At 45.5% G+C, this 25,796-nt stretch overlaps 1 protein-coding gene across 1 annotated transcript in view; it reads right to left on the bottom strand.

The window, feature by feature from the left end:
• Window positions 1-25,516, bottom strand: part of LOC125943012 (uncharacterized) — a 74,848-nt gene extending 49,332 nt beyond the window's left edge. The window contains exon 1 of the mRNA XM_049661351.1: window positions 25,385-25,516. Coding sequence (XP_049517308.1) covers window positions 25,385-25,503 — 119 coding nt within the window. The 5' untranslated portion in view covers window positions 25,504-25,516. The remainder of the gene's footprint in view (window positions 1-25,384) is intronic.
• Window positions 25,517-25,796: the final 280 nt, after the last annotated feature.

Raw genomic sequence — 25,796 nt, 5'->3', positions numbered from 1 at the left:
CGGCAAACAGAGACCAATGTTGCCAAACTCCCTTTCTTTAACGATTAGCAGCAAGTCCTTGAATCTGCTAAAAATCTGAGGGGACCTATATATTTGATCGGAGAAGATTTTTCACTAGCTACGCATCAGGCAAGGAAAATGCTGATTGCATTTGCTACAGCACAAAAACCATTTAAACTTTCAATTGACAGGATGAGCATGTACGGCAAAACTTATATACTCGACCGTGTCAGCAAAGCCGTTGTATTGTTGGAAAGATAGGTCGCAACTAACACATGCACGCGAAATCACCACCAAAGGCCCACTATATCTCTGGCCACTCCTTCCTTTCTTATATCATTTACTAACATTCGAAACATAACGACCAAGCACGACGTCCTCTGCTCTTTACTAGAAGACAATGATTCCGATATTCTCGCGCTCTCAGAAACTTGGTTGTACCCTGCAATTGCAGGTAACGAGGTTCTTGCCGATAGTAAATGTTCCAACATATGTCGCAAAGATCGTATCGACGAAAGAGGCGGCAACCGTCCTTCTTGGTGTAAAAAAATAAGCTCACTTCTTACAAGCTAAATCTTGACTCGACCCTCGATATCATCTGGATAGTCTGTAACTGAATACACCAAAATCCTAATTGGGTGCACGCCTAATTTTAGCAATACTTTGTTCACGAACTTCGTATTAGCATCAGTAATGTCAAAAATATTTGTCCCACAGATGTAATTTATGTCTTCGGAGACTTCAATCTACCGCTAATTGATTGGAACACTTTATCGTCATCATGTAGACTTTCACCTATTTCACGTCATTGATCGCCCGACCCGTGGTGTGAACACGTTAGGCCTGTTACTGACGAACGCTCCGGAAACACTTAAGACAGTGTCTTGCCAAAGAGGCTTTAGTGACCAAATTTTATTTGAAGTAACTTTGGACTTGCCTCTACCATTCACAGGAATATCAAAAAAGAAAATCTGGGGCAATTAACAACTAAGCCGAATATCACAAAATGAACCTTGAGCTCGAAGAATTTTATATCTAGTTTTCCTATATACAGCCTTTCGTCAATCGGTCTGTAAATGAGAACTGTGCGCTTTTCAGAGACAAAATGTCCTAGCTCATCAACCAATGTATCCCAATTATCACAATTTCTAACGATAAGTCAAACCCTTGTTTCACCAAATCCCTTCGTAAATAAAGAAACAGAAAAAAAAAACGTTTGTATTGTAATGCGAAGCACATTGGTTCATCTTCTGCTTGGAAACAATACAACCGTTCTTGACCAGTTATTGTTCCGCAATATGCAATGCCAAAGATAAATATTTTCACAACGATTTGCAAAATACTCCAGAGAACTTCTGGCGCTTCATAACCCCTGAACACGGTACTAACCAGTTATCATTACTGGATGAAAACAATCTTCCTCTCTCAAATTCCGAGCGCTCTTCTACATTTAATACGTTTGTCTCATCTGTATTCACTCGGTAAGATAATTCCGACGTGCCATAGGGCCCTGAGCACAACTGCAAGTACATGCAGCCCATTGAATTCACGGCGGTTGGCACCGCATGTCAAATTAGCCAGCATAAGGCATGTTCATCGGCCGGTATCGATGATATAACTCCAGGATGCTAAAAATACCGTTTCTATATCCAGAACCATATTATCCCACATCTTTCAATAGTCACTGTCATCTGCACAACTGCCAGACGATCGGAAAATAGCTAAAATATCACCTACTTTTGAAACCGGGAATAAGAATTCAACTTGAAACTACCGTCCAATATCACTCACATGCATCTTCGTGAGCATATAATCACCTCCCACGTATACAATCGCCTGGAGACTAACAAATACTTTCCAAACCAGCACCGATTCTAGAATAGCATGTCATGCGAAACACAGCTACTAGAATAGACCACTGGCCTTCATTCAACATAAACAATGCCTATACAGACCGATTCCATCTTTCTTGATTTTGCCAAAGCTTTCAATCGTGTCGCCTACTGACGCATTATTTCTAAATTATCTTCCCTTCGATTAGATTCCCTCACTTGATCATGGCTTCGGAATTTCCTTTCACTTCGCGAACAGTTCACGATGGCTATTGATTTTTTTTTCACTCTTCCTACGTATTTTCTGGCGTTCGACAGGGCAGTGTTTTAGGCCCTCTTCTTTACTGGGAGGCAAGCTGTCCCGGGCATCATGTAATAATATCTTGGCGTTCACCTTACACCAGGTCTCTGCTGGTTTTATCACATCACTGATGTCTCCGCGAAAGCCTCAAAAACATCATAGGTATTAACGCCACCACCTGCCTCATAGTCCCTCTAATGTTCGCAAATTATTATAATTTCCGTCCGCCCACAACTTGAATATGCCTTATCTGTTTGGTCCACTTGCTCATTATCAAATTAACATGCTTGAAGCAGTTCGAACTAAGCCGCCCGTTGCATTTTAAGGAACTAAGACAATCATTCAAATGTGACTCAGCTTAATCTCGATCGTTCCATCAACAATTGGCTATTCGCCGTCAAATGTCTCTCCTAGGCCTGTTTCACAAGTACGACTACAACAATAAAATAGCCTCGTTACACAATTCCACATCACGCAGGCTACTTAATGACCACAGCTTCACGCGCATCTTTGGCAACACGAACGCTTTTAACACATTTGTACTTCCACAAGCCATCCTCTTGTGGAATGATCTTCCCGATGATATGGCCTCCGATAAAAATCGAAATACATTTCGCCACAAGTTTGAGGTACATTTCTTGCAGTAGCGTTGTAACAGGGTCTCGTCGTTTAAGTTCTTGCTTTCTTTATTTTGCGATGTGTTGCGTTTTATTCTTAACTTGCACTGAAAGGTTATATTAGTGCTTATTTCGCAAACGTATTCTGTTGGGCTGCGTTTTTCCTTCTTTTTTTTGGTTCACTTGCGTTGGAACCCCGGTTTGTATTTTGGAATTTACTCTGCTGCGTTGCGTTGTGATGTTCACTTGCTTTGTAACTCTGTTCCTTGTTTGCTTGTGCTTTCATTGTAATGAGTAAACCGAATGCCGAATGCGAATAAACCGAATTCGAATGCGATCCCGGTTGGAAAACACGACTCAGGGAAAACAGATCATCGCATGGGATAAACAAGTCCATGCGAAGCCAGAGCCCGCGGAAGCGACCATAACGCCACCATGGGAAGCACCACTGGGCATACGGAGGCAACAACGCCCTATCGCCAGACGAAACGTGGAAGCTAGACAAATATTTGAAAAGAGATTAGAACTAAGAACGCCGCAGCACACCATTGACATCTACACGGACGCTGCAATCAAAAACGACATGGCAAGCATGGCCTGGGTTAGCACATCTGCACCCCAACACAATGGCTATCACACATGTCAGCTTCCCGGGGGTGCAACCTTGCACGCAGAACTCTTAGCTATATGGGGAGCGGTCAACACCATTCCCATTGACATGGGAGACATTGTAGAGCAGAATGTGCGAAATAATTATCGGATCCTAACTGACTCGTACGAAGCGGTGGCCGAATTAACGGTGCCTACGACAGATGATGCTATGGCCAACGACACCAGAAAAATGCTAAAGAGAATACAGGACAACGGGACAAATGTTGAAATCATATGGACACCGGGGCACACCGGCACGGATGGGGGAAACGCAGCCGCTCACGCAGTTGCCGCGCAAGCGGGTGGGCTTGATTACACGTACAGCTCCCCACACTCCATTTCCTCGCCAAACCCCGCTGACCAAAATCCATACCTAAAGATATTGGCCGAAGGCTCTCCTAGCAGAGCACTGATGCATTACATTCGCACTAAAATAAAAGCAGATAGTAAACGGAGACTATTAGAAGCTACACCAGTACATGTGTTTGACAACGGCGGCCTTACTCGCACGGAAGAGGTTTTTTTGAACAAGGTTATGGCCAATGCTGCATACACACCACACATACTTGAGAAATGGCACCAAACCAGACAAGCTACGACTGCGGACACTTATACCCGATGCACACATTGTCAGGAGTCATGCAGAGCAGACTTGCAACACCTCATTTGGAACTGTGCAGCTTTTTCACAAGGGAGATCCAGCATTCAACATTTACTGCACGGAGATATTAGAACACTAGGAATTGAAATACAGACTAACCCTGAAACACAGAAAGCCATTGCGACATATGGCAGACAAAGTGGCTTGTTTCGAGTAGTGTAGAAGGGGTCGACCAGCCCGTGCGAGAGCGGCGGAAGTGAACATGCACCTGATTCTGCATAAAGCGGGAGATCAAAGACTGAGATGAAGATGTGCCCCAGCCAACAATCCGGGAACCCACATTCCTTTCCCACCTAATCCCCAACAGCGGCCTAGAGCCGTCCCCTTCCTTAAAATAAAGGCTTTATTCATTCATTCATTCATTCTTAACTTGCACTGAAAGGTTATTTTAGTGCTTATTTCGCAAACGTATTCTGTTGTGCTGCGTTTTTCCTTCTTTTTTTTTTTGGTTCACTTGCGTTGGAACCCCGGTTTGTATTTTGGAATTCACTCTGCTGCGTTGCGTTGTGATGTTCACTTGCTTTGTAACTCTGTTCCTTGTTTGCTTGTGCTTTCATTGTAATGAGTAAACCCCCCTAACTCAATGGCCTTTGGGCCTGTAAGGTATTTTAAATAAATAAATAAATATTCTGGAGTGACGTCTCAGGTGCAGAGTTAAAAAAAATATGATTACAATTATTTATTACTCTAACTTATGACTCATGCAGCTTTTTTTGATAAATGTGCTTTTCGTGGCAGGAAATAAAGGCGACCAAGTTCTTCTAGTTTTTCTTGATTTGGAATCGGGCTTTGTCCTTGGGGGCTTAGGGAAGCAATAGCAAAGCCCGTACTTCACCCACACACTTCTTCAACCTTCGCGCGCAAATCAGCCCTAATAGTGCCTACATTTCCGCTAAATTTAATCTCGGTGGGTGATAAAATTGCTGCAAAAGACGCCGGCTAAATAATGGCTTGTTCAGAAAACACAGGTATAACGTTACGTAGCGCCTGCATGCGCTTGCATGACAAAGGGCATACATGACCCACCTAGGAAACCTAGGATGTATGCCATTAACCACGAATAACGCTTGAAAGTAACGAGAAAATGATGGTGGACTAATCATTTCCAGAACTCTTAAATAAAGCAGAAACGCTACCGTTTCGCTGCACATTACACTTCATATGGGCACACTCTAGCCCCTTTTTCACCGAATGTAAACTCAGTGTGACGTAGAGTTCTTTAGAGAAACTACGAAATAGGGATTTTCTGGATTGTCCCAGTGTATTTCCAGAGACAGGACCCAAACATAAAATTTAGGATACCACCAAAAATTCAGCGGAGCTGTGCCAGTCTTCTGCGCAGACTTAAGCTGTGGGTGGCGTTTACGCGCGGATGGGTGCCCATTTGGGATAGCTGCGTGTGCCTAGTTCATTTCTAAAAGGCAAAAAAAAACATATTTGCCTTTCAGAGGGAAAATAAAGCTGCTTGATGCTTTTGCAGAGGAAGACAGCAGTCCTGAGAAGGAAATTCAGCAAAGAAGACGAACAAAAGCAATTAACAAACATTAATAGCTCTTCACATTGCAAACACTCTCAAAGAGCCACAAAGAAACCTAGCTGTCGTTTAAATAAATAATTTATGTCAGAAGTGTTACAAATCGCAGAATGTGACGCTTATGATTATACTCGTAGCAGTTCGCCCATTCGTATTTCACGCCGAAGAACGCTGCCATTTCATGTCTTCATTTCAGGATTACAAAGGGGCCTCTGATCGAGAAATTTCATCAATATCAGATTTCGATGAAGAGCATGAATGGAAGTGATGAAAATCTGGAAACAAAATATTTAAGTAACAAATTGAAACAAAGCTTATCCTTTCTACTATTTTAGCCACTCCACGGCCAATACCTCAGACGTTGCCATTCTCTTCATTGTTGCTTCTTGAGTGGAAAATTTGAAGGCGACAAAGACGAACAGAACGTTCCAAGGATAGTCGCCCGCAGTGGCCGTAGGCGTCGTCATAAAAGCAAACGAAACGAAACGAAAGGCGTTTATTCGACTGCATGATCTACATGTCGGGAAACGGTGCTCTCACAAGACATTATTCTTCAGCCAGCGCTTGACAACGGGCGCCGTTCAAGGTGTCAACTTGGTCTGCCCTCGCTGCAAGTGCACCTGAGAAGCAGTATGGATCCAAGCTGTTCTACTCGTGCCTTGGGACATGAAACACTTGCACCAGCAGCGATTCGCCTTCACCAGCGTGGACGTTGCCGCTTGGGAAAGAGATCGCCGCTAAGCAAATTTGCCAACGGCAGCTACATCAAGTGCACAGTGTCCGTCTAGCAAGAAGGCTACATACGGATGGCGGGAGTAACATCGCCACCCGTATCGACTGTGACTTCAATGCAGCAACGTTGTCATCGTCAACCAGTGAGCAGAGTGGCATCATATGTGGCGCTACCCCAATGGCTGTGGCGTTTGGCAGTTTATCTCAAACGCCTAAAGCAACGGTTCATGTCCTTGCTTAGAACCCTGCGTTCCGAATCGAGCAAGATTGGGGCTATGTGTTTATTAAGATATTACTATTGTAGATATCTTTCATTTGACAGTTCATCAATTATATTTTTTTGAAAACATAAAAAAGTGGTTTTTGATGACAACAATGTGTCGTTATCTGGAATTAATTTTCTCGATGGGGTGTTATTTTAGCTTTCGGGCCACCTTCAGGTTACCGTATTGAGGGTGTTGCGGGGGCGGAAATTGTCCTGACTTTCTACCACCATTTAGAAGAGCTGAGTAAGGGTAACAAAATTCATGTTTTGCCGAGTTCAAAGAGGAGGTGGTCTTCTTCCCGCGCCATGTACCAATAGACAGAAAAGTGCGCAAAAACAGGGTTGGTACAGTGCGACCCTAAATTTTGCGGCCACAGTTGTTCGCGAGTGGGAGAATTGGGGCATTTTCCCGGCTAATAAACTATGAGATTTCGGGCTGGTGCCGTATTTGTCACTTTAGCCTCAAAAGTCTCTAATTACTTTCTTTTTTTATAATGCTACAGCAGTTCATGAATTGGGTTCAAGCCTTGTTCTTCAGGAAATTCTGTTACGCTGACAATGAGACTTGTCGTCATCGATGACACGATACGACGATGTTTGACTTCGTAAGGCAACTTCGTCATCACCAACTTTCCCATTGCGCAGCGTGAACAAAAAGAAAATTTCTCTCAGCGACCACCTCCATAGGAATTTGACTCCACGCCAATGACGCAGTGTGCATTTGGAAGTCCAGCACGCTAACTATGGCCCTACCGCGCAACAGCAGTGCTGGGCTGTTAGTACAACAGTAGATATTGATCATGACTTCAGGTCGTTGCTTGGCCGTCGCTCCCGAGGAGCGACGGCGAAGCAACAATGTACGGAGTATTGAGTGCCCCCGGCCATCAATTCTCCGTACATTGTCAGCTTGCATGTGGTCGCACGACTGCAGCTTCAGTCGCACGGCAGCAGCCAATGACAGCGCCGCTAGCGGCTTCGTCATGGCCACGTGGTAGACCCGGCGGGGCGGGGCCGGCGACCAAGTTCCTCGCCGCTCCGAACAACCCACTCCTTCCTTCTTTTTTCTCCCTGGTCGAGACGATGGCCTCTGTCTCCGCTTCAGGAGAGCCAAAAATCGGCTACAATTTGTTTCTGACACGAAATAACGTCAAGAATGTGCATGTTTTAAAACGTTGCGCGATATAGTAAGTCGTTGGCGTGATTTAGACTTGGAATCGATCAGCGCAGACCCCGCAGCAATCGTCTATGTAAAGGGCAGGTTTGGCTGGCGTGTTTCTCATCGTTACCAACAGCGTCGGAAAAGCTAATCGCATCTTCACTTAAGATCAACATAAATGTTGAGACATTGATGGCGCTGACAAATATCGGTGCTTTATTAGGAGCTGCGGAAGGATTGCAAGGGCTATCGGTCCCGGATCCGACGGCCAGTGAGCTATAGGCCTATATGCCGTCTCCCAGCGATCGCGAGCTGAGCTGCTTGCTCGTTCGTTTCCGTCCGTGCCGATAACATCAAATGTATTGCAATTTAAGCGCGACATATTTGTGTATATGTTGTGCCGACCAACCTAGGCGCTTTAATACGAGCTAGCTAGCGGTCATGTCGTAAGCGCCCCCGATCTCGGATTCGACGGACCAGCGAGATATAGGCCTTCCGTCTGCTAGACATCGGCGCCTGTCAACGGAGACGACGGTGCGGACGCGGCCTCGCGGAAACACGTCTACGCTACTCGCATATGCGTTTTTATATTGGCATCGTGCAAACACGCTGTGCAAACACGTTTGTTTTCACTTTGCGAAGTTACGCAGCATTCTGAGTGTCCATGCATGGGCGCCGGTTCTTGGCGGAGCTACGCGCCGCACGCTCGTTCGTCCCATGTGTCCCGAGTCGTCGTATGCGCCAAGTCGGACTCCTACTCTTCGTACGACGGATCGCATGCAAAATCGCACCAATGGCAGTGCGCTTAAAAGTATTTGCACTCCATTTCTGGAATCCGCTCATTACCCGGGATCATGCACAACCACAAACTGCACATTTGCTTGAAAACAGGCGGCTGCATACTCTGTGTCCAAGACCACCTCAGAAACGCGACTCCCATCTGCCCCTTAGCTTCACAAGAAGCACTGCTGGCGCGCGCCTGTTTTTCCTTCGTCCAGCCCCTGCGACACCGCTGATGGCAACAACAGTGACGGCCGGCAAGTGACGCGTTTGTCTGCATCCGTTGGTCGCGTTTGTTGGTTGTAAACACTCTGCACAAGCGGTAAACGACCATCGGCTCGGCGACGCCCGCTACTTCCGGCCTGCGCACATGTAGGAACGTTTAGGCACAGTCTGCACATGCTTCTACCTCTAAAAATAAGCACAATAGAACGTCGTCCAACTTAAGAATGCTTCGCGCTCCACAGGGACTCTGAGAGCAGTGGTGTATTTGTATTTATTTAGGAGGCAAAAACCAGCAATTTAGTGTAGTGGATGAGGATGGGATATGTAATGTTCATGACAATATGGCAGTGTCTTCGCATGAAATACTTCGTTGACATGCTTGTCAATAGAACGTCGGTGGCAGCAAGTAGACGTTCATGACAATGATGATGACCAGCTTTAATACACGGCACATGCTGGCAAGAGAGGATTCGCCGACAAAAATATCTTTGCGCAAAACAACGTTTAAAGAATCGGCAACGTCAATGCCAACAGCGAAGTCATAGTGACCCCACAACGTAGTTTACACGGTAGCTCACATGATTCACAGATGACAAGTGCCCTATAATATATGCCCACCGCAAATGTACAGGGAAAAAGACAATCGCTGCAATCTAGGAAGGGGCACTCATTCATTTCGCTCGTTACATAAGTTGTAGTGGAAGTTTTCGCTGCAGAGTTGATTAATCCTTAGATGGGACGTTCAAAATGATTCTTTAGGGTCCCTGAAACCGTTCGGACAAATTTTGTGGACGCTTAGGGTACAGCTACAGTAAAACATTCGCACCACAATTTGTATGAAAGGTCTCATATTAAGAGAGCTACGGACGATTACAAGTTACCCTCCTCCAAAGCCATGCTTTTTCTCCTCAACTCGCTCGCCGAGCAGTCGGGGCTAAGCTCCGCCTTTACTGGCTCTGCGTCATTTTAAGACATTGTGGCAACTACTTCCGACTGTCTTGGAGTCAGCGCACGAAGCCTCTTGCACCTCTCCGCCAGCAGCCTGGCAGTCGATCCCAAGCGAGAGCTTCGAAGTAGCGTGCGTTGCGAGCGTTCTGTCGCAGAGCCGAGCGGGTCCGGTATTCCGGTAACCACAGTCGAGCTAGACATTTTGACACGATGGGTGGTGGCGTAAGCTAAAGCCCCTCCATACTACTATTGGTGTGATGAAGGAGCTTCAGCGCAGATGTACTTGAGCGGCCTGATCGCTCTGCGCATGGTCCAGCCACCTGGTGGCGAAGAGCTTAACCAGCCAAACAAATGGGTTATATTGCTGTAACCAAGCGTAGAATATTTTAAACAACGTGTTCATGATTACGCTCCTGCCAAAAATTGACAACAGCAGCAAAGTAGAATACACTTGATTACTGCTATATATAGTTCTGTGTTTGCTTGAGCTCAGTGCCACCTGGTGGCTGCACCGTCCATGCCGTTCACGTTTGCGCCTTCGCTCATCTCGTAAAACGCCCACGCGTAGTCAGCTTGCGCTTGCGTTTACCCGAATACTGGACACACGAAACACTATTGTGGTATAGGTTTTTCTTCGGTGTGAAGTGACGGCCGTAAACGCGTAGATGCTGCTGCCGATCGGATACCGACAATCAGCGCTACAGCCACTTCGCAAGCATGCTTGCCTTGCAGAATGACACGATGTCGCAGCTTGACATGTCGCCCATTGCTACGTTTGCAGCCCACAACGCAAGGGTGAACCATGGTGTTCGCGAAATGACAGATTGAGACCAATACAGACTGCGCAGCTTGCCTCAACACGGAGTACGTTGTAACACAAGTAGACAACACTTGCTATATACCGAAAGTGCTTTCAAGAGTGTAGTGATACATTGTCCTTGTGCATTCTCTTTCTGTCACTTTCTTTTTATTGCAATAGCAGTTATATGGACCCTGCAAGCGGATTTCTGCCATAGTCGTAGCCGTCGCCGTGAGGTTCCGTATAAAGTCCAAGGGCGATAAAATCATCGCCGCGCGCCGTATGCTTCATGCGCGAGTGAAAGCCCGCGAGGGACGCGCGCTTTCACCGCTCCCCCTGAACCAAACACAGTATAACTACTAGGCTGTTATCCAGATCCCCGTATTGGGTGAGCGCAATCGTCTGAGGAATAGGCAGGCAATCGAAAATAAGATAGACATCTTCACTGTGGGATGTTTACGTGATTTTCGCTTTAAACGGGTGAAGACCTATCATAACTCGTCATTTGGTAACTTCTTGAGCGCTTCTGCTTCCATTGAGGAAGTCGTGAATAAAAGTGACATTCGATTTCATTCCTTTTGCGTGTACGTCGTGTTGGTATACTTTAGGTGTAGTATACTTGGGATGCGAATATTTGTATTCTCTCTAAAGACGTTCTTATTTATTAGGAAGAAAGCTAATGAGTATACATCAAAAAGAACTATATCAGGCAAGACGTCTTATGATCATTCAATCTCGCTGTTTGTTTATAATACTACTAGTACTAATACTACTACTACTACTACTGCTACTACTACTTCTACTGCTACTCTTACTACTACTACGGCTACTGCTGTGATTCCACATGGGCCAAATGCGCATTGCGTTTTTTTTTCGTTTTTCTTTCTTTTTTTTTCACGTGGCTGCAATGGTGAAGAGGGGCATTACGAGGTGACCGACGCCGACAAAACTAGTCTTTAAGTGTCATCGGCGACGACAACGGTCATCGTAAGCGCAACGGAATGAACGGACGCGGACAAGGCAATCCCAATTTCGAGAACTTAACTGTATTCGCAGTAAAGGAGCACTGGAGACCGCTGAGCAGCTGACAACTGGCTCCGATTGGCGAAGAAGGTCCCCACGTGAGGCTAGCAATCACCGAAGTGCCTTATTTTGATGCGTAAGCCATGTCCTGGACAAAATAGATTTCTGTTCAGTCTGGAGCTTGCCGATACCATAGGTTGGCTTATTCACTAATGCGGGTTTTGACGCGGCTTTTATGTTGCGAATATCTTAGATAATAAAAAATGAAATATTGAGGTATGTCAACCATGTTGGACAAGCTTGTAGGTACATAGGTTGGCAAACTCACTTATGATTCGAATCACTAAACTGACTAAGGCTGACCACAGAGCATGAGTCTGCGTGAGCCAGACTGTCTCCCTCACAGGCCCAAACAGACCTATTTCTCTAATTTATCAAGCAACATTCTCATAGAGTCAGAATTAACAATTCAATATCGCAGGCTATTCAATTTCGCCACGGACATTGGGAAATATGAATACTCAGAAGTATCACAGGGAGCACAACATGGCCGTATGCACTTGTAATGATCGATTCTGGTTGCATGGCGAGCAGGTGGCTTTAAGTTTTCATATTTATTAACACGTGTGCTTCCAGGATAGAACACATACCGGAACTTTATAGAAGCAAGATGTCGCTGTGCACACAGGGAAGGGATTCCAGATTGTAGTCTAAATGTAGTAACACTTTCATGGCACGAGTATACTTCAAACTGAACCGCCTTATTGCTAATTTTGTTCAAATTTATCTATGAGGCAAAGTTAATAGGAGCTCCAAAAATGATTTATGTTCTAATAATGCTGGGCCAACCATCGGATGCTATGAACATAACGTGACAAGGAGTTTTAGGCAACTTCTGCCGCGGAAAACTCATTTGCTGTAATATTAGTTCCAGATTTTTACACTTGCCGTGCAAATTAAAGAAATCCCATTTAGCTTGTACTGCAAAACAAACGGCCTCTTATTTTAGGATTAAAGTCATACACGCAGTTTTTTTATATATACGTATATTTATTGCTATACCCCATCTGTCACCACAGGCCGCAATGTGTTTTAAGGATGTATCCACCTTAACCCGGTCATTTGTTCCACGCACAGCCATATAAGTTACGCAATCGTGGCGAACAATCGAACCTTTATGCGACATTCAACGCGAGAAATATAATTTACGTATATAAGAAAATCAAAGATCCTAATACAGACCCTTGCGAAACTCCCGAAAATACCTGAAGGTGATCTTATTCTGCTTCGTTTACCCTTTTCAATTGACTACAATTTGAGAGCTACCTCACTATCCATGAAATTATTTTATCGTCAATACCAACGAATTTGTGTTTAGTAACCTATTGTGTATAACACGATCAAAGGCCTTCGCAAAATAAAAAAAGTCATTGTTTAAATTGTGTATTTCCATTTCTATCTTGGTGCTAATCGGGACAACAGTATATCACAATGAATTACATGTTTGTTTTTTCAAGCGCGACATCGGCTTAGCTTAATTTCATTGCCCTCCCGAGGTAGTACTGCTCTAAGCATTTCGCAACTGATTTGTCTAGAAGTTTCCAGAGTAATAGTCTGCACGTGCGAGACCGTGTGAAGCTACTTTTCATGAATATATTATTTATTCCAGAGTATGAAAGAGACAGTAAAAGAGTGAAAAATAAATAAGAACACGCGGCTCATTTAAATTTTCCCGTCACAGCCGCGCGCTGTAAGCGTGCTCATGGAACCGACTCATGCAGCAACACACTTCAACTACGATAAACTGTATTTCAAAACTACACAACACTATTACATTCACAGAAATAGATTAAACGAATCCAAACATTAACGGAAGAAAAACGCTGGTGCTGGGAGCAACTCGTGCCACAGTGTCGTTGCACGATCTTCCCGCGCATAGCAGCGCAGAGACTAGCTCGCAGCGGTAGCCGGAGATTTCCACGGTGAGCCTTACCCCACCACACCAGCACATTAGCGTAGGAAGGCCCTGAATTCGCTTCCATACGTCTAGTGAACCCACTGTTCCAGGGAAGTGAGTTGACGTGCAGGTAACGTCGGCAGCCGCAACCGTACTACGAACCATACACAACCCAAGTCACAGTATGTCCCCTGCAGAGCCTGGGGCTGCTCTGCCACAACAGCCGAGACAGGGTGCATCCCGTGAAGACAGCCGGCCCATGTGCGGTACTGCACGAGATGACGGGCGCATCCTGACGTCATTGTGCGCCATTCCGTGCGTGCACCGCGGTATTTCGGGCTGCTCTGGGCTGGTCGAACCTGGTAGAAGGAGCGGAAAGATACAATTGCATGCGACTTAGACACGAAGACAGTAAATGTCGAAAACTGCATGTGTTACCTGAGGCACATCCTGGAAATATAGAAAAATACAAAGCAGATCACAGCCACGATATGGATGCGGGTTCGTGTTTGTCTGAAGCTGCTAAAGATGTGCTCTGCACAGCTAATGGATGCTTTAGAATACCTATAACTTTTTAGTGCGTTCAGCAGAACTATAGAACTGATTGATCTTTTACTGTTACTAGGCAAGAAGATTTTTCCTGTGAAGAGATTGTGCCAAACTAATGGTGAAGTGCCTTCAGCCTTACATCAAAACGTTTATTTATAGAAATAAATGTGTTAAAGAAACTTTAGAGAGCTTAACATTGAAAGGAGACACGGGGCGTGCAATACACAAAAGCAGCATACGCAAACGTTAGTGAGCACATATACTCCTGTAGTTGTTACAATCTCGTACCGAACCGTGGACGGTGAAATAAAACGCAAAAAAGGTAGGGCGCACAGACACGGACCCAAGAGAAGAAAAGTGGACAACCCAATTCATTCCGTATCGCACAGGCTTAAGAAAGTTGCAAGTAGATATGGTGTTAATGTTTTTACTGCTCCCAATAAGCTAGGTAAGATATGCGCTGCCGTGCAGAGGAAAAATGAACAGGTGAAAGGCTAAAAAACGAACAGATAGTTGTCCCGTGAAGCACATCAAGAAAAACAATATTACTTACTGTCGTATGGGTGTGGTATATAAAGTTCCCTTCAGCTGTGGCCATTTTACGTAGGGCAAACAGGGCGGTGTATTAATCGGAGGCTAATGGAACATAAAAGGTCGTTAAGCGGTGGATCGCCTTCCAGTCTTTCCTCACATTTCCAAGACTCCCAAGATTGTAAATGCACGCCCGAGTTAGATGAATGCGCGATGCTGTACAGGCATAGAAATGAAGGGATGCGTCTAATGGTCGAGGCTTGGCATATTAATATTGGTGGAAGTGCCTACGTGAGTCAGCCTTCAATTACCTTACATGAAGATGAGATCAAATGCCTCAACAGTTATCTCTAACGCAGACCGGCACGTGTACCCGATTGACACGTAATGCCACCATTCCAGAGCATGCGCAGATGTGTTTCGTGTCTTCTTTCTTTTTTCGCCTCAGTGCTTCCTTCAGTTGATAGTCAGCGTTTGCGTTGTCCACTTCACTTCTCTTGTGTCCGTGTCTGCACGCCTTACATTTTTTGCATTCGGAGATCACGTGTTCAATCAGTTTACACAGAATGTAAATTAGACTAATAGGCCTTTAGTTATAGGGTTAAACACGTCACCAAATTTATACAACGGAATCACCTGCCCCACCTTCTAGTCGTCAGGTAGCGTGGCACATAGAAGTGAGTGGGAAAATAAACAAGATAGCATCGGAGAAGAGTAGATGACAGTTTTTTTAAAACATTGCAAATGATTCTGTCAGTACCTGTCGGTAATGAAACTTGAGCTCTTTTAAAAGGTTTCAGAATTCCTTCGGAGTTGATTGTTACTTCTTCCATAAGTGGAAAGTTATTATAACCTGCGTCGGGTGGGCTAGTATGAAAAATATCACAAAAAAACTGATGAAAAGGATTTGTTCAAGATGACACAACCAAGTTCACGTGGAACTATGTTGTCATTATCAGATTTGAGGTTTGTCTTCCTATGCGGGCATAAGAAATATATTTCAAGATTTTTGCAGATTAGGGACGAGTAAAGAAGGAATTGTTTCATGAAAATAAGAGTGCTTGGCACGGGTAAGAGCACGTTTGTAGTCAGCAGCAATTGTCAGGTAAGGCGATAATCTTTGAACTGTTTTACGTAATTTCCACTGACTCAAGATGCGTTTCTTCTTGTTTTGTAATCGTTTCAGGGATATGTTAAACTACGGTGACCCCTTAAAGCAACACGAAGTGAAATGCAGTTTTTGGTTATATCATTTGCTTTTTCGCCAATAAATTTTGCCCAGAAGTCGGGGAAACATTCTTAAACAAACCAGGCTAATTCTGCATTAAAAGCTCAGAAGTTTTCCCTCTGATAGGCGTGGATAAATTATATTCCTTAGGCACGCGGTGTGATTTCCATGATAATGTAAAATTTATTGCGGAATGGTTCCATGAGGATGTAAAATTTGTTGCGGAATGGTCAATTAATCCAGGAAACACACACAAAGAAGACACAGATTCGGGAGGTGTGGTCAGCACAAGATCTAATTTCAGAAAAGAACAGCTCTTTACTGTCCATTTTTTCCGATAGTCTGGTTTCTCTCCGTAAACAACGTCAGTTGAACATGTGTCAACTAGTGATGATAACTCGACCCGTTTTTTCTGTTGTGGTGCTGATAGTCGGGAAAAATAATGATTGACCAGAATTACACTTCGCCTGAACAGCCCCGGACTCCTAGCCAGTAGGTGAGCCCGATGACGACCCTGGAACGCTTGTGTGATTATCTGAGCGTGAGGCACGTTTCTGTGTCTCCAGTTGGCACATTTCTTCACCGCAAATAATAAGCGGTGATGATTGACTTAAGCTATGGTACAGTGTTGTGTATGAAGAGACTCCGACAGGGCGAAATAAATGCACTGGATAAAGCGAACCCCCTCTTGAGTTACTCCCGACGGATTTGAGAACTGGCTTAAACAGGTTCGCTCTTTTTGATGTCAGGTTTCATCTGATTAGTTACCAATTGCCAAGTATTTTAGAAACTGCGTGTCTCTGAACTGTTACCCTGTATGACTCTATGAACAATGTCCCGGTAGACGCCAGTCTGTCGTTCGCTGCACGCAATGGCTTCGGAGCCAATGGGGCCGCTGCCAACAGCCGCCTCCTGGCCCTCTGTCGGTGATGGCAGTGTGGAAGCAGCCTGGAGGACAGAAGAAAGAGAATTAAGCAGATGTACTCCGTGTAATCACTTTCTTTTCCATGACAGTGATGACCAAATTGGGAAAGGACGTTAAGTTGAGAAGGGAAAAGAATATGAATAGGATTTCAGGAAAGCTGATAAACGACGTAGAGAGCTGAAAACAAACGAAGCCAAATGTACTAATAAAAGTCGCAGTAAAAAAAGCGGCGCTTCTGTTTTCCACTTTTCTTCTCTTGTGTCCGTGTCTCTTGTGTCCGACCTTTTTTGCATTATCAATCCTTGCCAACTAGCTCACCTTTATGTCGAAATAAAACGCTGGGTCTAATGCTATCGGCGTGCTGTGACACATTTGCAATGGAAGACAGTTATATCTGGCAGAGATTTGAGGGCATGGCAGACCAGTTCTGCAGAATACCGCGAGGTGGAGGTATACGTTTTTGAAAGAAAAAATTGTAATCCACCCAAGTGTTGCACAAAGCTACAAAGTGCCCCTGTGCTTCGGTCCGTCGAATATTCATGCATGCGCTTCTATCCTAGCAACCATCCTGGACAGGGATTTGTCTCGGTTTTGATCCCCTGACCAGGGGTGCTATGCAGGATGCGCCGAGTTTGGTGAAACTCGGGATCTTCACGAGCTCTGGTGACGCCCCAAGATGAAAGAACTTAGGGTACCAAGACAAAGCTTGTCCGTCGCCCTGCCTCCAGTTTGATTCGTTCATCTAGATTCACTCTGAGTAGCTATCACCTCTTGTGTGTTGCCTTTTGGCTGGTGGACAAACTGGGGCTCACGTGATTACTTGTTTGTCGTTTCACCGAGTGCATTACAGGCACAAGGAAGATATAAAATAGGTGCATTTAGTACAATATTATTAGTCACTTTAACGTGGTTTATTAGCATTTTATAATTTAGAGGATCTCCACTGAATGTGTAGTATACCAATACGTATATTTCATACATTTCTTGTTGTACTACGAGGGAACGCTCCCCCTCCGCCTCTTTCTTCTGGATTGGAGTGGTGTGGCTCGCTACATGCTTGCGCTCGCATTTCCGAGCACAGAATGGTGTGTGCCTGGTTTTCACACTGGTTTTTCAACAGATCACTCGTTACTCGCGTTAATGCAGCGTCGGTTAGCGCAGAAGTAGTTTGCCGCACGCTTACCGTGTAATCACGCAGGAATGGCGGAAACGAAAGGGTCACTATACTACGCTTCATTTTCTTTTACTTTGTGAAGAACCTTTATACCGGCTGGTAGTGAGCGATGGCTTCTAACGATCTTAAGAAGGCGTCTTCATAATTTGTAGCCACGAGCGATCCGTGGTTTCTAATAAACGCAAGAAAGGGTCTTCGAAGCACACGTGGCCCTTAATTGACTTCCACCACATTCATGTCAGGTGGGGCTCGAGCAGCGGTGCAATTATCCTATACCCACCAGTGACGAGCTGCCGCTTCACTTTTTGTCAATAACTTTATCTTTTTTGCGATGAACGCCCAGGATGGGCTCCAAAAAGTTCACGCTGTGGTTGACTGCCTCCCAATGCAGACTGAGGCTATAGCTCCGTTAGCATTCACTAAACTTGTAGTACAGTTCTATGCGGCCCATTCGTCACTGTGAATAATGGTCTCCGGTTGAACATTGGCTGTAATAAAGGGGCCTAGCTTCGCCGCGTATCGTCGGTCGACCTTGGAAAGTCGCAGCACCCCTGTGATCTCGCCGACTATGCTGAAGACTCATGATCCACGATCTTTCATACGGCAGTAATTTTTGCAGCTCGGTGGAACTTTGGCGCGCATTATCAGGCGGCCTCAATCGTGCTTTTGCTTGCCGCGAAGGAAGGCACTCGTGAATTTGCGCTATGATTCCGAGGCCACCGAGTGGAGGTCGCGCCAGCAGATCGTCCCTCACGACCTCACGGGCGTAGTCCCTCCAGTCGGCAATGGTGTGCTCCAATAGAGGAAACAAGCCACCGGTCATCTCCTCCAACAGCCACACGTCTACGCCTTTGCTCACGCAGTACGTGAGCCAAATCACATGCTCCATGGAAAGGTGGACTTTCGGAAAGCCGAGGCGGTCCGTGTTGGTGAAAACTGCTTGTAAATACCGTGTAAATGCGAAAACTGCTTTCGGCACCTTTTGCACCGCAAGGCAGTCCGGCGTCCATTCTTAGTCTTCCAGTATAATGTGACCACTTCGCCTTCGCAGGTTGGTTGGTCCGCTTTGCACGCCAGGTCCTTGTAGGTAATCGAGTACTCCGATGACGCCGCCGGACCTGGCCTGGCGCTGGGGCGCCGTGGACACACAGTGCTTGAAGCCGGAGAGAGCCGAAGCGATCGCACGAACTCTTCCTCTGCAGCCTAGTCACACTAATCTGTACTCGGAAAGCATAATTTGCTCGCCACGCTGTCTCCGTATACCCGGCCGGCTTCGCCTAACTCGTCAGACAACAAGCCCATCGACGTTTTGGAAAGGCGGAAATGATGCTGAAACTCTACGTCGGTCACGTAGGTGAACGGGTCCAGACGGTCATGTAAACGGTTGCTGCCACTGTATGCGATGACACCGGCTGCTGCTTCCGACGCCATGTTCCGTAGTTACTCGAGGGGGGTTTCGCGATGTACGAGCTTGGCATGAGTTCGCCTATCAATTAAAACCGTAGGTCACGCCCGCGGGAGACGTGCAATTCTTGGGCGCGCACCCACTACGGTTGGGCCACGCATAACTTATTTTTCGGCAACAGTGACGCGGTGCTGAGCTGAGAGGCCATCAACAATATTGACAGCCGAAATAAAACACGCACAACGCACTGTCATCGGTGACTGCCCTCATCACCACTATCAAAAACAAACCGTTGATTTTCGCTTGCTTATGCATGTATCTTCTTGGGCTGTGATGCCCCACAACACGGTTCGTTTCCTGCGACGTAGCGCACAGCAAATAATTATCGGCATGTCACTGACTGCTTGCAAGGCGTCGATGCGCCGTGGTGGATGACGATGCTGAGGAGTGCGTACCCTCTAAAAAACGTTTACACCCTTTGGGTCGTACCTTGTCCCCAAGCAATAATCGCCATATGCCTTGTTTGCGTTTCCTTTCTTGAAAACTCCGCTCTCACTACTTCTCTGCCGAGATGCTGTGTCACGCTGATGATGGGCAAGCCTTTCGTGAATAGGAAGTACCCGGCTCGGAGTGCTTAAAGAAAGAAATGCGGACAAGACTGATGGCGATTATTGTTTGTGGACAAGCTACGACCTAAAGGTGTAAACTTTTTTTAGAGTACAGTGTTTTCCAGCGACAACGCATCCCAGCTGTCGTTTGCGATGGCTGCTCTCTCATCGACGATGTATCGGAGCCACTGGTAATTTGATTATTTGATAACTGAACACAAGAGCCCTCACCTGCAACAATTGATCGCTGCGGTGTAGTTGCGATATCTATCTGCGATGGCTGTTAGCTCAGCAGCAGGGCAATCGGCAAGCACCTTGGGGTGCATAACACACTCAAATACTAAGTACATGCGCACAGAGGCACCTTCACGGGGCAAGCGATGACAAGCGTTGAATTGTGTCGCTCGGCCGCACGCTCTTCTTCGCGATGCATCGTGGAGGCTTCGCGCACGCAGTTAAACTGGTAGAGTTTCACTGTGCTGCGTCACTACGGACCCTATAGAACACCGTACAGCTAAAGCCCCTCAATCTTCCAAAAGTAGCGCCATTCTTTGGTCTTGCCGCCACCACGCTCACCCTTGCGTTTCCTTCTCGACTCCTCCTGTCGCCCAAGCCTCCTCTGCTCCCCCATTGGCCAATCCGTGTAAAGTGGATGCACGCGTTGTGCTTTAGTATATTTTTTTCTAGCGCGCTCATATCGCCATTTACGACCCAGTGAAACGAAAGTGCTCTACGCGCGATCGGAGTTGCTGCAGATTTCCTCTAGTAGCGAGTTAGCCGTCGTCTGCTACGCCATGGCCGAACTAGGCGGTACCACTGTCGAGTCTTTGCCGCTACCTTTAATCATTAAGCGGCTTTGCGTACAGTCATTTTGAAGCGACAGCCGTTGCTCCCATCTCTATGGCTTGTGATCGTTTCTAGCTAGTAAAGTGGCGGCCATAATAGCCTCAATGAGGCGCCTGCGGTGAACAGCCATGCTGTGGCGCTTAGTTACTTCTAATAGAGAAGGAATTGGCAGTTGATTGCCATGACCGACTTAATCGAGAACTGCCACTGCAGCACACCTGGAGACTGCTCATCACATGAACTCCGTCGTGCGTGCGACCCTCTAGACTGTATCCGTTTGAAAGCTGTCGCCACTCACGGCAATGTGTCGTTTCGGGTAGAAATGTGTCGTTTCTGGTATACTACTCACTACAGAGTTCTTAACTTGACGCGGGATTTTTTCTTCTCTCTTCAAAATTTCTTGATGTAGGCGAGTAAATAAAATTCGGAATATTAGAACAAGACATTTGGTCTTTAGTGGCGGTAGATTTATGCACTAACATTCTGTTAGTAGCTTTCACTGTAAAGCCAAAGTACCCATGGATGTGTCGTTAGAATGCAGTCCACAACGCTCACCACAATTTCTAGCTTTTAGTGTTGAATTTCAGGAAGCATGCAGAGCCTCTTTGATGAAATAGCATATTCAGGCTTACGCAGCTCGTCCTCACGCGTTCAGAGTACAAACAAATACCCGGACTCCGTACATATAGGGTCTCTTTCTACAGCAGTTGGACATACCGAAATGTTAATTATCTAATAAGGCAGATGCTGGGCTTCGGTGTTTTTGCTGGAAAGGAGTTACTCTTACCTCGCGTGTAGCCGCCAAAGGCACCTGCTTGGTTGTTGACATTCCGTCCGTGTCAATGTTGACCTCAGCCGTGATGGAGTTCAGCATCGCCAACACACACGGCAGCGTGTCACGTGGGTGGATGAGCGGCCTGGAACACAGGACGCAAAGGCTGTACTCGGGAGAAGGCACGTCGCCATACTCGACGACCTGGGGATACGGGCTCACGCCAGTTTTCACACCAGGTGCAATCGGCTGCTGCGAACTGCGTTGACAATACAAGACGATAAATAGCAATGCATTTAAAACGCACATTCGTCAAGCGATACTTCGCGGTACGCAGCAGCTCTTCCTGTGAAAAGTATCTTGCTTTATCCCAAGTAAACAGCGCCTGAACGAAGACACTGAGGATGTCATCATCAATTCTGGAAATTAAAAAATAGATTCTGTCCTTCTCGCTGCTGAGTTGCAGTGGTCTCTTGTGGCGCCAATATGTTAACGCAGCGGTCGTGTACGAAAACATCAAGAACAAGATGCACGTGTAATGTTATTATTGTTCCGAAGAAATAGTTCATGTGTGCCAAAAAAAAACTATTTTCTATTCTGTTACAAGATTCATGTTATGCCGCTACCGTAAAGTGCTCAAAGAGCCATTATATAACTTATGATCATTTTGTTCGATTCCCTTCATACACGACTTCTTCAGAACCTATTATAAGAAGGTACAAAAAATGGAAAAACTATCCTAACATTTTCGGCGGGCTTTACGTTCCTTATCCAAACTAAGTCAGCTCGAAGTGCTAAATCATGACATACTGCTCTGCTTTGGGGCATTATCATTGAACTATGAAAGTTGTATTTACGGCACACAGCTGAATTCTACCGATTGGTGGAGCTCTGATGATCATTTATAGGGTCGAAACATTCGTAAAAAATAACTCGGATACGGTGCATGAAAAAGGTTAACCACGAATTTTACGAGTTCCTGACTCTGCAGCAAAAAAGCGACCTTACTTTTCTGTAAACTGCTTCTGTTATGTGTATCTGACACGGACAAATATGCTGTGGTAATTCATAGCTTATGTGAAATTGTTCAAATATTTGCGACCTTTTTTGCGAACGTTCAACTGACGAGCTAGCGGCGTTTTACAGAGCGGTATAGATAAAATGCAACAGGCTGTCAAATATAAAGTGGACAAGTAAACGGAGGCTGGTTAACCAAACGCAGTCGTCTCGTTAGCATGTAAAAAACTAGTTAAACGCGTAAAGGTAACCAGTTCAAAAAATCCCGCAAATGCAATGCACGGATGAATATGGCTGTAATTCCTTACTTCCACTGAATTTACCAAACAATAAAGAAAGTGGCGTCAAAGTTTGTAGTGAACGTAGCGTTTTCGGCAGAGGAAGAGCTCAGCAGCACCTGTCCAACAGTTCGCAAACGTGCCCTTTCTAAGCTTGGTTTAGTCGGTGAAGTGCGCAATATTAAACGCCACTTGAAGTTTGGGATCTGCCAACGTAACGCCGTGAACTCAATTCCATTTTCCTGCGCTCTGATCTATATCGTACAAACAGGTCGTTGCGTAAAGGACACAATAAGAGCGTATAATAGCTCTCTGAAGGAATTTGCATAATCGCACTTGTCAGTTCATTGCCGTCATTGCGGTTGCCAACCACTTTTTGAAAACAAGAATAGTTTGTTTAAACACCGAGATAAAGTGACGATTGAAATTACGGATGCCTTCGATACAAAAAAATGTTCCACATGTGTTAGTAAGCCGTCTTTATCGTTACTCGGGTGTGAGATTTCGTAGTTATATTTGTGTTGAGCGCACGCGCGTCTTTCTCCAATAATCGTAGTCATCATCATCATCATCAGCCTAGATTTATGTCCACTGCAGGGCAAAGGCCTCTCCCTGTGATCTCCGATTACTCCTGTCTTGCGCTTCCTGGTTCCAACATGCGCCTGCAAATTTCCTGACTTCATCACCCCACCCAGCTATCTGCCGCCCTCGACTGCGCTTCCTTTATCTTGGTAACCATTCTGTCACCCCTGTTGTCCAAACGGTTATCTATCCTACGCATTACATGGCCTGCCCAGCTCCACTTTTTCCTCTTAATGTCAACTAGAATACCGGCTATCCCTGTTTGCTCTCGTATATAGCCATACTGCATTTTAATTTTGAAATCAAGAATCGGTTCCAGCTAGTCGTGAAATTCTAACGTTTTCAGTTAAACACAACCAACTTCAAATTCGGTCGATTGGATGCAGAGCAAAACTATGCACGTCTGGTGGAAGTAAGCACTATACACCCGCACTGGTCACTATAAATCGACAAATTGCTGCAGGGCTTCGCTCCATTGTTGTTAGCGTGCTCTTGCAAACGGTCGTTTATACAACGGCTCATCTGCTTGATGTACCCCACAGGAGAGGATTTCCCGAGCTAAATCTTCCCCTTTCTAACTGGGGGATTTCGGCATAACCACAGCGCCGACTACTAGCGCGAGGTACACGCGAAAGAATTTAACACCCTTAATGTTGTTAAATGCGTGTGTATAATTTTACACGCTTTATTATACATTCGGAGCACCTATTTTACTGAAAACACAGTAGGGCTGCGCGGGAAAGATCACAACAATAAAAAATTACCATCGTAAGTAAAGAATGAACAGCCTATACAAATGGTGTTCGCACTTTCGCTACCGTTAAAAACTTTCCTTGCAGCTATACGAACGTTTAGTTTCTCACAAGTTCGATAAGTTAGGGTTTCTGGACAATTATAAATATAGATACCAATATTTCAAGCGAAAAAAAGCGTGATACTGTGGCTACTGGGTGACAAGTCCGTTAGCGTTTCTGATTTCCCCATGAAATTCCTGGGTTCAAATCTACCTCTATGCATTTTTCGCGCTTAGCCTACTTAAGGATGAATTGTTTGCCCTTTGATGCCAGTCCTGTAGTAATGCTAACAAAGAACTCGCAAACATTGGAAAGTTTAAAAGCTGAAGGAGACATTTGTGTTTTTTTTTTCGCTTCTACTTCAGCCAAACGCCTTACCTTAAGAGTCTTTATCAAATAAGGGCGCTTGTATTTGCACTACTACATTTGTTGTTCTGGTGACAAATTGATTTTACAGTACCCATGAAGGTGTTAGAATGTTTAGTTGTGTAGATGGAGCAGCCGTGAAGTTGGCGAGGTAGATGACTCTCAACAGCGTCGACGAGAAGACGCACGTGAAGGCTAAGGTTAAAAGGCGGTAGGCGTGGCTAAGAAGACACGTGCGTGGACGAGCACGCATGCCATCTGAATATTATGAAGAGCGCAGAGTTTGAGAAACTTGATAACCACACTTGGTTGTACCAGGTAATCTTGCCTGAGACTAGTTTAAAACGAGCATATGAGGAAATCGCTTAAGAATCATGTCAGCACGTGACCATGGCGCTTAGATGTAACATGAACGCAACGCAGAACGCAACCGTGTGATGCGTAAGCTTGCCGACGCATTTCTTTATTTCAAAATTTTCACTGAGCGATTTATCAGCGTCCTGCGATACCATTCAATTTATTCCAACCATGCAAAATCCTTCTATTAGTTGAAAGCATTAAAATATGTATCAATTTGGCGATCAATCATGTCACTATACGCAAACCCAGCTGAACAATGCGCTAGATGGCTCTTAAGTGCTCTAGATTGTAACAGCGATTCCTTCATTTTAGGAATCTAAAAATTATTGAAAATCATTATTTTTTACGAGAGATAACATGTTGTATATGTATTTTTCTCAATGCTATAGAAAAAAAAATCAACTATCCACTAAGGATGTTCGCAGTGGTCGTACGGTGTGATACACAAAACACCAAATTGATGTTTACCGGTATATCAGCAGGCGTCTGGTGCCCCTCGATGCAACCGCCGTCTGGCACCGGGCTCCTTGCACGTTGCTTGGTGCTTGCAAGGTGTTGCACAGAGACGCGGTGTCCTTGACGCCCATCTCCGCGAGCAGGTCGCACTCGGCCCTCGGCAACACAGTCCTACGATGTCCTACGAAGTTGTTGCAGATGTGTTTGTCGGCCTTGTTGCGTAGCTTGAGCACGATGTCCCGGCTGTTTGGCAGAACGTCTTTGACGGCCAAGTAGCCGTACACGCAGGACACGTCGTCCGTGGCCCCCTCTGAAGATGCGATGAGCGAAATCAACGTAGGCGTCTTGCGGGATGGCGACGCTTCCGAGAAGGTGGATATGCCGTATTGGAGGAGACGGTGTATTTCAATGCCGCTGCGTGCTT

This window comes from Dermacentor silvarum, chromosome 1 (assembly GCF_013339745.2).
Source record: "Dermacentor silvarum isolate Dsil-2018 chromosome 1, BIME_Dsil_1.4, whole genome shotgun sequence".
NCBI classification, from domain to species: Eukaryota; Metazoa; Arthropoda; class Arachnida; order Ixodida; family Ixodidae; genus Dermacentor; species Dermacentor silvarum.
The sequence above is the reverse complement of the archived record's forward strand: the minus strand, read 5'-3'. Positions and strand labels throughout refer to the sequence as shown.